The 15,816-nt window shown below is 36.5% G+C and overlaps 1 protein-coding gene across 1 annotated transcript in view; it reads right to left on the reverse strand.

Annotated features, from left to right (window-relative positions):
* Window positions 1-11,172: 11,172 nt before the first annotated feature.
* Window positions 11,173-15,816, reverse strand: part of DNAH8 (dynein axonemal heavy chain 8) — a 136,296-nt gene continuing 131,652 nt past the window's right edge. The window contains exons 87-89 of the mRNA XM_065834088.2: window positions 15,538-15,727; window positions 12,047-12,168; window positions 11,173-11,576 (exon numbers count right to left, since the gene is read on the reverse strand). Of these exons, the coding sequence (XP_065690160.2) occupies window positions 11,289-11,576; window positions 12,047-12,168; window positions 15,538-15,727 (600 nt within the window). The 3' untranslated portion in view covers window positions 11,173-11,288. The remainder of the gene's footprint in view (window positions 11,577-12,046; window positions 12,169-15,537; window positions 15,728-15,816) is intronic.

The raw sequence follows: 15,816 nt of genomic DNA on the forward strand, positions 1-15,816 counted from the left end.
AGAAGCGCGGCGGCGGGCGCCCCGGCGGCCGCTTTTGTAGCGGCGGCGGAGGCGGGGACGGGGCCGGCCCAGGTGCGCTGCGGCCCGGCCCGGCCCCGCGGCGGCCGGCGGTGCTGGGGCTCCGGGGGTCGCTCCGCGATGTGCGGGGCGGACGCGCTGGGTGCTGGTGTCGTCAGCTCGAAGGACTGTTTCTGGAAGGGGAAGCAAAAAGGAAGAAAAGCCGAGAAAAGTCGTTTGCCATCCTGACCCCCACCTCTTCAACTTCTTTTGTTTTAGTCTGACTTTGTTCAGGCTTGAGCATCTTGGTGGCCTTTGTGCTGTTCGTGACGTCCAGGTTTTATTAGTTTTTAATAACAGTAAATGCAATTACCCATTTGTAACATGAATTTGCAGAGCTGCACGTCAGATTAGAGCTTGGTTTCTAAATTAAAGTCAGGGCACGGGTCAGTCCAAGCAGTAGGATGATGTGTCAAATTGGAGGATTTAGTAATCTTATTTGCCTAGCAAAAGGATCCTCTGAATTTGTTTTGGACTAGATTTATATTATTGTGCTTACTTATTCACTTTGCACTGACTAGTATAACTAAACCCTCAATAAATCTTGTATATTGGGTGAGATTATACACCAGAATCTGGAAGGAGAAAGCATACAGAACCTACCAGATTTAGAAGGAAATATCAAAACTGAACTGGGAACTGGGGTGAAGATTTCACATTGGTCTGTTAGATACTACTGGAATATAAAGAAATTAATAGCTTAAATATTAATGTTGTATATTAATTTCAGATACAGCATTAGGTTGATGCTTTGGCAATGTAACTAGTCAGAGCATCAATGCTGTGAGATCATGAAATTCTTCAAAGTGTGAATTGCCACAACAGCAGTTACATCTCAACAGCTAACTCCAGGCAGAAAGAATTTGCCACGATGGTTTGGTTGACTGAAGGCGATAAGATACTTCCTTCAACTTTTCTAAAGCAAAAGAAAACAAAGACTGAAGGAAAAAAAAATTACTTCCAGAGAGGAAAGAATAAACATACATTTTGAGTTGCTAAAAGAGATGATTCCCGAAGACCCCAAGTCAGTTGAAACCCCTAGTGTCTGCATCAGGTGATGTTTCTTACATTGCTATTTTTTTACTATTCCAGTAGAATAAATACTCTTCCTATAGAAAAAGATGTCTGCTGCAGACATTGATGAAGACTTAGGGAGCTGTGAGAAGGAATGAAAAATAAAGATCTAATTGAAAATGCATGTTTGGCCACAGCAATATCACCTGGAACAATGAAAAGACTATGATTTTTAGAGAAATCAGATTTAAAAGATTTAAACCATAACCAATGTTTGCTTCAAAAGTATGAAGATAATGAGACAAAGAAAAACCTACTTATTTTTCCTGAGTCTCTATTTTACTGTGTGTGTGCACTAAGACAAATTACACATAGATCTAAGAAACTTCTGTAAAAAACTACATTTCTGTTACGTGGAGTTACCGCACATCCTTGAAGGAAGCAACCAGAAAGCATCTGCAATACCAGACTACTTATAATAGAAACATGACTAGGAAAAATAACAGTTTACTGTTAACTGTTTTGTGTGTTTGGCTCCTGTGAAGGGCTAAGAGAAGCCCCGACTCGAGCCTGGTTATACCTCACAGGCTCACAGGCATCTTTTACTTGAAGCCCAACACTTGATCCCATTTGGAAGCGCCTATGGGCTGGGCTTGCCTCCTGGCACCTGAAGGCCCTGGATGTTACATCTGCTTTCAGTAAACCAACAAAAACACCAGGCAACTGAGCAAAAGCTCCTCCAGCTTCCTTTGGGCCAGGCAAGAGGAACCTTTGCATAAAGGGAAAGAAACCTCTTCCACCTGCACAGCACCACCAGCCTTAGCAGGGTGCACCTATTTCACAGGCAAATCTCTGCTGCTTTCTATTGTTTCTTCATCAGGCTTTTAAATTAAGTTTTCTAGGTGGGATTTCTGCTCCCAAGGTGCCTGCCAGCACTTGTGTGCAGCAGGGGGGCAGCTGCTTTCTCAAGAGCTGAACAGACTCCTGTCTCTGTTGAAGTACCTTATCTGGGCTATGAGGGTGACACATATCACTTCGGAAGCAAAGGCATTACTTTGGAATAATTATGTGTTCCAGAAATAATCAAAGGTAACTTTTTTAGGTATGATGGCATCATATGGTAGTGTTATCTATGTTAGTGTTTTTGAAGTGGAAAAAAAATGGATGAGAGTAAGCTCTGAACAGGCCTATTTTTGTTGTGCCCATCAAGAGGCTATTACCAAATTTCAGAAGACTGAACAAATCCTGTTGAGTTAGATCACTATAATAAAAGAGAGGTCATTTTCCTAGAGAAAGGTATTTGTCCAATAAATTACAATCTTTTTGAAGGAGAAATGCTGATGAATGTTGTCTATAAAACCTGGGTCTGCTGGATTTTTGTAATATTTATTCATGGTTTTATTAATACTAAAATTTAACTTGATCTTTTATCAGTGTTAATGTAAGAAAATAACAGTTTGGAAACAGCCAAGCGAAGCATTAAAATGACACTATCCAAATTTGAAAGGAGCTGGGTCTTTTCAGTTTGAAAAATACAATGCAATAAGTTGAGTAAGCTTTGTTCAATTAGAAATTGTGTTTGTTGAGGTAAACACGTCTTTTTTCTGGCTGAAGAACTGAAAATGCTATTTAAAATGCAGGACTTGGTAACTTCTCTCTTGTTCCTTTATCCCTAGGCTGGAGCAAACCTCCCAGCTGTATTAAGAGGAAGCTACCTTGCAGTTACACTGCAACACAAGGGTTATTATATAGTCCTATGACCATTGAGCATTATTAATGCAATTTACTATATTTTGAAGGCAAACCTGCATTTTGAAAAATTCAGTGTCTCTTTTAATAACCTCCCTGATAATCCTTTTCTGCAGAAACAGCGTAACCAGTGGCTTGTCATGGGAGGTTCCTGTGGATGAGACACAACGCCTTCGCAAGGGTTCAGGCTCCCCTGCCTTAAAACTATGACCACTGGCCTCATACATGCAGAAAGTAACATCCCTGTCCCACATGAAACCAAATGCTTTGTCTCTGAAACTTTCTAAAGATAAAAATCTGTTTCATGGCAAAACTGCGTGTTTCTGCTGTGACATTTGCTGAGTGACTGATGTTTTCCTAAGCTGCCTTTGGCAGTATCCTAGAGAATTTTGTCTGTGTTCAGTGCAAGTTATGCACTTCGTTCTTCTCCGTGATCAGTAATTATTCGCTTTTATAAACATTATATTTTATAATAAGTTTCTCTGTGGGATAGAGACATAAAATTCTTGGAAACAACCGCAGTGCAAATAGATCTAAACTCTGAGATTTTATTCCTTTCTATCTTGTATATGTATATTTGAAGTTGTAGGGCACAGTGTTGCTGAGATTTGGGAAATTTTATTCTTTTCTACCTTGTATATTTGAAGTTGCAGGGTACAGGGTTCCTGAGATTTTGAGAGTGAAGTGTTTTACCTAAACTCAGGATTTATTTGAAAAATGGAGGGAGTTGCCGCCCTGTACAGTGGCTCAGTAAGAGTTGCCCGTCTGCCTGAAAGGCTCTTAGCTATTTACTCGTGTGTTTTCTAACTCTAGTGTGCTGCAGCAGTGAATACACTTTGGCTCACATTTTTTTTTCTTCACAAAGCCAAGAGGAACTGTCAGTAAAGATCTTTCCAAGCTCAATAATATTTAAAGTATCTGAGCTGAGGCCCAGCACTTATGAAGTTATTCAAATATATCACCTTTAAATTTGAACTACATATTTAGGAAATGAAGCAGAAGAATTTTAGTGTTGAAACACTGAATGTGGATGGTGTTTGCAGAATTTTAATTTGTATAGATACCTGCTTAACTGAAATAAAAGTTCATTTAAGCTAAAGCCTTCTGTAGGCTTCATGGAACAAAAAAAATAGGTAGCCCTGAGCAGCATTATGCTAATAAGAGTTAGAAACACATAAGCTACAACTGTGATTTCAAGCACATTGGTGTTTAGAATGGATATCTTCTTGTCTTTGAGATGTAGATCCTTTTATATCTTTGTAGAAACTAAATCATCTGAATTGTACCTTGAAACCTGTACTTTGGGGAGTGGGTAATTTAATCGTCTTAGTAATATTCAAAATAATCTTACAGTATTTTATATCAGAATGTGGCTGCGGCAAATAGTTGTATTGTGGATTAATGTACAAAACTTTTAAATGTTCATTAAGAAGCAGGAGAATTTCTTCTGGTTCCTGGCCGTAGTACACATCTATGCTTTAAATCTCAGAGAATAATAGAATGGTTTGAGTTGGAACGGACATTAAAGATCATCCAGTTCCAAGCCCCTGACATGGGCAGGGACAACTTCCACTAGACCAGGTTGCTCAACAATATCATTATTTTTAGTTTGGTGCTTATAAATGCTAATTGTTCTGCTACTTAAGTTACATGCTCACATGTAGGAGAATGTGCCCAGTACATGAAATGTCTTTGTAGCTACGCAGGGATGGAGCACAGGGGTTGAAATCACCCAGTTATTTATAACATAATATTGTAGATGCAGACTCATAATGAATGAAGCTAAATTGTTGCTACTTTGCAGTTGCAGATGTAATGACCTGGTTGTATCTTAATATACAAAAAGAACGAGTAGTGCCTAAGCAAAACGGACAGCTCCATTTTTCAGCTGTCACATAGTATGGCTTGTACACCTTGGCCTATATATTTCTTGATGACAATGAAGAAATGAGTGCAATTTTCTTTTAACTAAAGTTGTGTGAACTACATAATGAGCTGAAATAGCTCTGTTTACTTTTGGGGTCTGGCTGCCTCATGGAATTTATTCCATGTAACGATTGTATGAAGAGAATTATTTAGATAGGTATTTAATTTCAACACAAAGCTTACATTCTCTGTCTTATAGAGAATAAACTGTTTTAAAACTTTTCCATAAAATGTTGTTGAATGATTCATATGGCCATGTGTTGAGTAATTTATTACTCTGATCCAGATATTCCTATATATTAGAATCTTAGAAGTATAGAAATGTAAAGGTTGTTTGCAGTCATATAATAGAATAGGAAACAACTTTATTATGGTTTGAATATCTTACCACAATCCCTGACTCCTAATTCAAATTTCCTAATTAAAAATCCCCTGTTCAATAATGCTTTGTTAATAATTGTATTTGGGACTATAGAAGGCGTCTAGGATGAACAAAATGAAAAGATGCTAGCACAAAGGAAATGATGGTAAGAAATACTCAGTAAAGCATCCAATTTCTTTCCTCATTTTTCACAAGAAGAAAGTCGGAAGCTATGAATCGCAGAACAAAGGAAGGAAAGAGTAAAGTCAAATTATTCTTCATTAAGTAAAATTGACTGAAACATTAGTCTTGTATCTCCCTCTTCTGTAGTGGTATCTTTTTTTTCTTTTTGTGAGGAAATAATTTGGAAATCACTCAATTCAATATATTCTCACCAAGCGAAACCGTGAGAGTGAAAACTGCCTTTGAGTTTGATAGATGTCTTGGGCAATGATCATAATGCTGGTCTTTTCCAAAGAGATTATTTCTGTCTACTCTTCTGCTGGATGCCTCGTAGGTAGGACCTGGATTTCCTCAGTAAAAGGCTTCCCAAATGCTGAGACAAGCATTTAGTGGCTTGTCTGCAGCATCTGTTAGGTTTTTTGAGGAAAATATCCCTTGAAGAGGGACAGGATGTGTCTCTTGATAAAGAGGTGATACTTTATAAGTCTAGCATTTTGAATCAAAAAATATTCCCTGGATGAATGAGGCGAGGAACCTGTTTCATGGGTTTCCTGTGTGCTATCATGGCTATGACTAAAGAGAGCAAGAGAAGGGTACGGTTTGGATGAGATTCTCTAGATTGTAAATATGCAGGTTAAATCTCTTCCATTTACATGGTCATTTACATTACAGCAATTTTACTTTTTGTGCTGATGTGCCCAGTGAGAGGGAGATCACAAACTGTTAATCACAGTGTCTTTTGAGGCATCATAAATATTTCCCTCCCAAAAAAGGGTGACCCAAACCATCATTGATTTCCATCGCTATACTGCAGCATGCTCAAAAGTAATCTGAAGCTACGAGGAAGGACAATCTGTTTAACGCAATTCTCTGAATTACTGTGTCTGTAAGGCAAATAATAGTCATTCTGCCTTTGATTATTTGTTCACAGAAATCCTGCTTTGGTGATTAGCTAGCAGACTTTGAGAAATGGATATTAGGAGTTTTAATTAGCTAATCTCTTGAACAACCACCTGACTAATCTGAATATCAAATATAAACCCTGTTTACAGGAATTACTGATTAGTGAATATATGCAGGAAGCTGCAGACAGTTTATCTGTTAAGATGTGCTGCCAAGATTGTTTTGGAAAAATGAAATATGAGGTGAATGAGAGGAGTCAACCTGTTGATATTGTAAGATATTAGAAGTTGCAGATCCACAAGGGAAGTCCAGGAGTTGGGGCAGGGCTGGGGGGAAAGGCAAGGGGTCGGGGAGGACTTACTTTAACTTTAGATGTATCATTTTGTACTAGAAAGATAAAAAGGTAATATTTTCTTAAAATCCAGGGGGTGGAATCACATTTCCCTGGAGCTGAATGGGGCCTGGGGGAAAAATACCAATTACTATATGTTAATTAAAGTAAATGTTGAAAATGACATTAAAGATAAATTTTGGGTGGGATCTCAGTAGTTATGAAAAATTATAAAATAATTTTGCTGAAGACTGAACTTCACCTGAATGGTCTGAAGAATATCTTGATTAATAATAAAAATACAAAAGTATAAGCCAAATGATAGGTCTATCAGCAAGATAAGGATTAAGTTAAAGTCCCAAAAAACTGGCAGAACACAACCACTAATCCTTTGAGACATTTGGGAATGTGAAGATAGTGGAAGCTGGATAACTCGGGTCTTGTGTTCCTGGACATACATTAGTTACTTGTCATCTAATTAATACCTTAGTTGAGTCATTCATTCATTAAGTAGTTGATTCAGTAAGTCAGAGACTGTTCAGATCTACCCAAGGACCTCATTAGCATATATTTATATCTAATCAATTAGAAATTGTGATGGAAACAAAGAGGCATAAAAATAAGTCATGCATGTTAGCAGTTGTTTATTTCAAAGAATGGGAAGTATAGTCTTATTTCCCCATCCTAATCTTTGCTATATAAGAATCATGGGGTATTTCTGTTTCAAAGTCTGTTTCTACATTTGACCTTTATAGTGGGCTGCTGCTAAGTTAAAAAAAACCAAACAAACAAAAACAAACAAACAAAAACAACAACAACAACAACAAAACAGAAGAGGAAGTTTTCCTGAATTTCTGCAACTTAATCTGTGCATGTTTCTTTTGTGCTCTTAGGGCAGTATTAATCACTGGAAAATGCATCTCTTCTGGCTCTTTTACAGCTAGCCTTGCCTCAGGAATACCTTGCTTGTGTGACGCAGGTACAGGTGTCGCCTCTGCCAAGGTCCAGTGCAGTATGTGTGCTGTCTACCTAGGAGTATAAATAACAGCAGAGGCTTCTGAAGAAATCTGATCAAGAGACTTTTCATAGCTGCGCAATTACAGTCCAATATTAAAAAGATCAGCAGAAACGTCAGTATACTTTAAACTACACTTTGCACTTTCTACACATTTGATTTTCAGTACTTGTGTCAACACAATTATACTTACGTGCTGCTGCCAAATGTTCTTCCAGACGGTCAAAAAATAATGAATTAATTATTAAGATTGTATGTAGTCAGTGAATGAGATTACTAAACAAGAAAACTGTGGGTCTTTCCATAAAATATTCCACCTAGAAAATTCATACTCTGAATCTCTGCTGAACAAATTTTAGTTAAAACCAGCCAGAATCTAGAGGAAAAAAAAAAAAAAAAACACAAAACCACAAAGGGTGTAGGTGAAGAAAATTATTCAACGGAATTAACATATCTTTTAAGTTAAAGTTTAGCTGAAATGTTACCTTCTTGGAACATGCTCCAATCAGTAGTTTTGTGAAATTTAGCAATCTGAGCAGAAAACAAATCTCTTCGCCCCCACATTTGCAAGCTCTTTTACACAGTTTTTCTTAAGTCTGTCCATCGTAATATAAAAGCTCATCCTATAGCCATGCTCCAGAATTCTCATGAAACATCACCTAAAAACAACCACTTCTATGAAAAGTGAAGTATCTTGACATAGTGGCAAATCTATGACGTCCAATTAATGCTTCCACTCTAGAGCAGCGGAAAAGTGTTTTGCATTGTCTCACCTGCTTGAACTTACCTCTGACAGCTCCACTGAGCGATCAAAGAATAACACAGAATATAGGTGCACCCTCTAAGCTAATGCCGGACATGTTCTTTTCATTCTCAAACACAGAGCTTCATGAGTTAGGACCTTGATTTCACAGAGACAAGTGTCATGTTTCAAATATTTGTCTTTTTTTGATCATATGTTAAATATTTGTATTTTGCTGACAAGACCACAATACTGTCTGCCAACCTGAACAGAAATATCTTGAATGGCAAATTAGCATGAAAAGATTCAAGAAGTAACTTGTTCAGTAACTTGAAAAAAAAATTGTTAGAGTTAATTTAGGAATTTGAATGCTTGTTACAATATCTTGGATGTATAGAGAATTCCTGGGAGTGAAAGTTCTTGAATTCCTATAGATTATGTCAGCTGGGAGGAATAATTTGTGGTGATTCAAGTAATTCACTGCACCTTGTTAGATGTTTGGAGAGAGCTGGCTGTCACAAATAAAGTGTAAGAGTTTACTATCCCACATATGACTAGGACAGTAAATGCTCTTAAAGCAAAGACAAAAAAAGGAGCCTTCTGAATAGCAAGTGGATTATTGCTGTCACAAAACACAGATCATTTCCTTAAACTAACTGGAAAGCTATATGTAAATTAACATACATTGTAACCTGGAAGTAATGAGCTAATGCATGGTATTGAACAAACAGAATGGAAAAAAAACCCACCCAGAAAGGCTCAGAGATGGGAAATAGTGATTGGACTCTGACGAACACCAGAAAGAGATGTTCTCAAGAATCTGATGCAATATATGAAATAGTTGAGATAACAATACACTATTAATCTCTATTCTCGATATGATGCAGGATGGAGACTAAAATCCTCTTTGGCGTAAGTTATAGAACTCAGCACATTAATAATCTGCACCTTCCCTGGTATTTTCCCACATAAGCTTTACTTGTAAATGTGACAATGCACATCTTTCACCTGTGGCATTCATGGGGTTACACATTTTTTCCCCATTGTAATTAAACTGAAAGGCCAGACCAGGCAAAAAACTTTAGGACTGAATACACTATAGTTGTTGTGCTGATTTTTAGACATGAACTTTTTCCCCCTCTGTCCATGCAGTGAGTAGATGGAGTGGGCAAGACCATGCGAGGAGAAAAAGCCAGGACAGCTCACCCAAATTGTTCAAAGGGATATTCCATACCCTATGATGTCATGTTCATCACCAAAGGCTTGAGGAAAGAAGGAGGAAGGGGGATAGTTGTGCTTATTGCATCTGTCTTTCTGGGTAATCATTATGTATGCTCAGGCCCTTCTTCCCAGGAATTGGGAAGAATGTCTGCCTGCCAGTGGGAAGCAGTAAACAGATTCCTTAATTTATTTTCATCATGTGTGCAGCTTTGCTTATTAAACTGTCTTCATCTTGACCCATGAGTTTTCAGCGTTTGCTCTTCCACTTCTTGCCCCCATCCTGCTGGGGCAGGGTGGGAGTGAGCAGGCAACTGGGCAGGTGGGTTAGAGGTTCAACTCACCACAAGTACTGTCATCAATTTTTTGTTTACTTGGAGCAAAATCTCTTGCAGTTGCATGGTCAGATTGGTTTTTTTCCTCTATTCATATACAGTTATGTGGTACAACTTCTAACTTTTACAGTTTCTGTGTATTTTTACCTGACATCTTAGCTGTTTTTTTTTGTATTTGGATCCAACAAAGTCTACAGAGGAGAGAAGAAAAGTTTTGCTTAATGATGGCATTTGGAGATCTTACTTTTTGTTACACTGCTCATCATTTAATATCTATGTATTATTATTAGCTATATGCCACAGCCTTCCTGGGAGGGTGACCTCCAACAGACAGCCATAGGATTCTAACTCAAGAAGAGCCTTTTGCCATCCCATCAGATGCCCCAGGACTTCATCAAGTAGTTTGCCACAGAAGCTGCATTTGATCACTCTTAAACTGCAAAAGGAAGAACATAGTCCCGTCATGGGTTCTGAGTGAAAAACTGTGTTGCCAAATAAAGGTTATCTGAAGCAAGAACAAATTTTATGCAGATTATTAACAAGATAGTGTAGACCGCACATCTTCTTTAATTTTACATGCACAGACTTGGTTTAATACCAGTTATGTCTGGAAAATTCATGAATGTTCATCAGGTTTATCACAAAATACTGCTGTGATAGCCACTTCAAATATTCCAGCCTATATTCTAGAGCTACGATGAGATGCCAGAAAATAATTGTAATTGTAAATAATCTGATTCTCTATTTCAATTACAAAACCATCCATATTAAGTATTTGGTAGTGTTCTAGTTCTGCAGTTATGTTGCCACACAGCTAAACTGGTCAGAGAAGGTACTGGTCTCTGTCAGATATTCCAGACACAAACATTCTTGGTGTAGTTTTGCTTAATCTATATAGTATAACAAGTGAACTCTGAAAAGCCCCAAGAAAAAGTATGGATCAAATATACTTTTCTGTCTTAAATATAAAGTTTCCTGTAGAGTCAAATAAAATAATGTGTGTATCACACAGAATCCAGGAATATTTTAAAACCTGCATCTGGAAGAGCTTAAATTTTGTTATGTTCTCTATTGTCTTCTGTTTTCATCATATGTCACTGAAACACAACCTAAAATCTGTATAGGAGAAAGAATGTGAAAAAGCCAAGTTTTTATCTTTTAACGTTTAATAACATTTCATATATTAAAGTAAGTATTCCATTTTAAAGTAATGTAATGGAAACATCAAAGACTATAACCAGTGAACTTGTTTTGAAAACTTTACTTTAAAACTATCACCAAATAGCCAAGACAAAATGAATTTACTGTAAGCAGAGAAAATAATCAATTAAGCCAAGAATGAAAGCTCTAGTATGATGACGAATGGCCACCAAATAAAAAGCAAGAGAAGACTTACACATGTAATTGGTGACATGTGCAATAGATTCTGCTTCAGTTACAGTCTGAAAAACAGTTTACTTGATGTCACACAGGAGAGCCACTCCTCTCAATATCCAGCGATCTGGAGGCGCTACTGTCTTTAAATAGATCACTGTAACATAGCTCAGATCTGTCCTCCCAGGCTTCTTGTAAAGAGGACAAACATACAGCTTGGGATCCTTGGGACCAGTTGTATTAACAGCAAATATATGCACCACAGGCAGCTGGACAAAAAGAATCTTTGGTGTAGATTCAATGAGTCTGCTGTTTCGTCTGTCCCAGCCTGCACCTTCCAAGTAGAGCCCATAGATATATACTCCTTCCTGTATGGAGAGTAAGCAGATAGATCACACAAAATAAGGCATCTGTTTTGTAAAATTATTAAAAGGAATATACATTTTATAGTGAAAAAATATCTGATATTGAATCTTTTCAAACTATTTAATTTGAAACAATAAAATCATCCTTTTTCAGAAGATGCCACCAAAATGTATGGCAATAAAAGTTGTTTAATAAAGCCCATACACTACATAATTTCATCTCAAGTTTACTACAAATTCCAAAAATCAAGAAGTGGTACAATGAAATGATTCGTTTAATAAAATATTTTTCTAACTGCAAAATTTAAAAAAAATCTTCTTGTTTATTGTTATTAATCTTCTATGCTGAGCAAAACCAATTATGTAAAGACAACAGTAACTTTCTTCTTTAGAAATCCAAAATGACTGAATGATACACAATATAAATTAAATACCAAAATTAATACTGAAACATCTTTGCATGTCATACATACAGAAGGAGGTGCTGTGATTTCTTCTTTGTTTTGCTTTAGCACTTCATTATGTACTGTAACTGTATCTAAAGCCCAGCCTTTATGTGCTCGAGTTGCTTCTTGTCTCATTGCTGTGAGGAATCCTTGAGAAATTAAGCCAGAGATTTAGTATATATCTCACGTCACAAAAAAAGTCTTGCTCAGTTATCTGCATGGTTCTGTGCTGAATGTTACGGACAGATACTCAGAGTTCTGTTGAAAATAAGCACCTTGACTAATAATAAAAAACTTTGCTTTCAGGCCAAAGTAAGAACTAATGACAAAAGTGGCATAGAATGCATTTTTAAAATGGCATATAAAATAGTATCCATATATATATATATATATATATATATATATATGTATACTGAATTACTCAGTTAACAAACGTTTGCTCAGGATACCAATTCAAAAATTATCATTAGGCAATCAACTACAGGATCCACAGCAGATTTGTATTTAAAGATGATGGAAACCAGAAAGGGCATATCTGAGTGTGATAATAGAAATAACTATGGGTGGGAGTGATCTAGACAAGGCAGTGCCTATGAAAGATGAAAAATTTCTTTTGCTAGTGAAGGAAAGGGAGTCCTAGACACAAATGAAGGTAGAGGATGACACAAGCAGCAAGTGATTTTTTGCGTATTGTTTTGAACAGACTTTGCAGAGATTTGCAATAAAAAGGTTTGAGAGGTAAAGGACTGAATAGTATAAGCACAAGATGGCACGTAACTGGGCAGCAAAGAGATTTGGCTAGGTTATAAGGGCAAAAGCTACAAAAAAGAAACAATTTTAGCAAGTAACTGGTTGCTTCTGTATAAGTGTCTCGGAAGATGACAATGCAGTCACAAAAAAAATCAATAGCTGCTATTTTATGGTACCAGGCAAAAAACTACTTGGAGTTGTCAGAAGGAGTGGGGCAAAGAGAGAAAAGTTATCAATAGAGACCTGTATGCTTAAGAGTGATTACTGTAAAGACCTAAAGATGAAATGGCATCGGTTCTTTCTCGATAGGGCATAAAGGAAAAGACAACAAGCATTTTGTGGGCTGCCAAGTATCTACAAGAAGGTGAAACCACTGAAGAAAATACTGACAAACCAGGGGGTGAATCATGGAAGCACATGGTATGCAGTAGAAGAGAGCATGTCAAGATTTAAGAAGTGGTTTAACATGATAATTAGGACAAAGCCAATTAGAAGCTCAGATATTTGTCACAGCTAAAATATTCATATGTGATGTAAAAAGAATCAATGTAGCACTTGAAAAGAGCATATATTAATTTCTCAAATACTATATATTCTTATAAAAACAAAACAATATGATCTAGGCATCCAAACTTTGCTAAGAATTAAGTATATCTTGGTAGTATTATATTTGGGGTTTCATAAACCTGTCCATTCCAAGTGCCGTATCTACTGAATGGAATATCACACCACCGCTATCATATATTCTCCCTTAATAAGAATAATTTATAGGAGACAAATACTGAAAATTGCTGAAAAATCACAACAGGTTTGAATATAATTATTGGTGATAATTCATAGTACTATAAACAGATGTTTCCACTAAACTGATAAAATACATTCCTCTTGTTTTAACCTTATTATGTTTTGCTAATGCTATGATAAATTTAGAGCTTGATTCACCAGTGCAAACAGTCTATATTTTCCTGCAATGGCAGCACAGAGCATTTCAGTTTCTGATTTGCCTCACACCAGTTGATTTTTAAACTTTACTGTATCATTTAATTTACTCAGAATTTCCTGGTGAGCAGTATTATGAATACAGTAACTGTACTTACATACCCACAGCCATAACACAACTTTTGCGCTGAACAGACTCCTTTCTCCATCTGTAGGACTATTTTTTTTGAACACAGAGGTTGAAACAATCATCAAGTTCAAGACCAGCTGTGTCTCAGGTTTGTTTGCCATTAGGCTAAATATTTTCTTTGGTCAAAAGAATCTGGTCCATTTTCTTCTTTTACACCTCCATGAGTACAGCTCTTGAATCACCAGAGATCAGTATGCTTAGCAGCTGTGCCATTTATGATACAAATGGAATGATGTTTTACTAGCAGCTCAATACCATCTCTCAATGATAATTTTGATGTGCTCCAGGCACTTCAACTGTTTCTGAAAGCAACTTCAAAAACTACTCTGATATTAGTACTTTTTAAAGTCCTGGTCATGGAAAGGCCAGTAAGAACAGAAGCATCAGAAATTGAAGATAACTCAGAAAATATTCAAGGATTTCAGAGGTTAATCCTACAACAAACAAACAAACAAAACCACAACAAAACAAACAAAAAAAAGCACACCAAAAAACCCAAACACCACCTCATAGCTGTTACATGGGAGAAGATTCTCATGAGAATTTTGCATGAGATTCTCCTATGAACATGCATCTAGTAATGTAACAGGTTTTGTTACTCATGAAGATGGTTACATTTTGGTTTTCTTCCTCTTTCCAATAAAACAATAAATATATCAAGCTATAACAGATAATGATAGATAATGTTTACTTCTACTTTGCAGTATATATTTGATTAATTTGGACAAACTGTTCATTAAGTAATGTGTGAAATTGAAACACTGTGAAAACTACAGTTTGATGACCTCTGTGAAAGACAGATAACTGCTATAAATTCTGGTATAGTTGCGTATTCAAAGAACCACATAACACCCCAGGTTGGAAGTGACCTTGAAAGATTACCTGGTCTAAACATTCAAGGGAAAGAGAGCTTAGCTGAGGTTACACAGCACCCTGTCCAATTGCATCTTGAAAACCTCCAGTAATGGGGACCCTACCATGCCCCTGGGGAGGTTATTTCAGTGAATGATTGTTCTTACTGTAAAAAAGTTCTTTCTGTTGCTACTGTGCAGCATATAAATATGATACCACTCTAGATGAAACATCTTTTATAAAACTTACAGTTTGGAATGACTGAACAGTTTGAAATCACAGTAAAATAATATTTTCTTTAAAAACTGTATCATTATAATTAAGTATATTTTCTTTAGAACCTGTGTCATATCACACTACAATATGTCAACAAGATAAAACATTTTATTTGTTAACTACATGTTTTCTGTGTTTATGGGTCAGACTAAAAGACTCTACAAGCGTCCTGTCTGTGACAAAGGTAGATCCTTAGTGAAATAATATTACAACAGGCAAAATGGCACATAAATAATTTCCCTTTTATGTTCTCCCAGATTCAGACAATCTGGAGCTTTGGGACTTCCCAACTCAAAGGTGAAGTCTGAAAAGTTATGTTTATTGCTGTCATTGGACCTGTTTCCCATGACTTTATCTAATGACTTTTTTTAATCCATTTATTGTTGTAGCTTGTATGACATATTCTGACAGCGATGAAAACATTTTTACTAGGTGTAATATTAGATATGTAGTAAAAACCATTACATTATTATTAAATACATTATTACTCAAGTCCTTTCACTACCCATACCTTGTGGATTAAAGAATCCAGTCATCCAAAACACATTTGGTCTTCCTTCAAATATCCAAGTAGAGAATTGACTATTTCTTTCCAAAAAATCAGTAAACCAGAAGCCAAGTGTTGAAGAATCCCAAGATATTCTTTTCCATGCATAAGGAATTCGAGCATCATATATATTATCAAGTGCATCTCGCAGATTCTGAAGGAATGAAATTATAATACGTGAACTAAAGCAATCAAGGTAATAGTTCAAAATAGAGTATTCCATATGTAGTAAATATGCTTTTA

This window comes from Patagioenas fasciata, chromosome 3 (genome assembly GCF_037038585.1).
Source record: "Patagioenas fasciata isolate bPatFas1 chromosome 3, bPatFas1.hap1, whole genome shotgun sequence".
Taxonomy (NCBI): Eukaryota; Metazoa; Chordata; class Aves; order Columbiformes; family Columbidae; genus Patagioenas; species Patagioenas fasciata.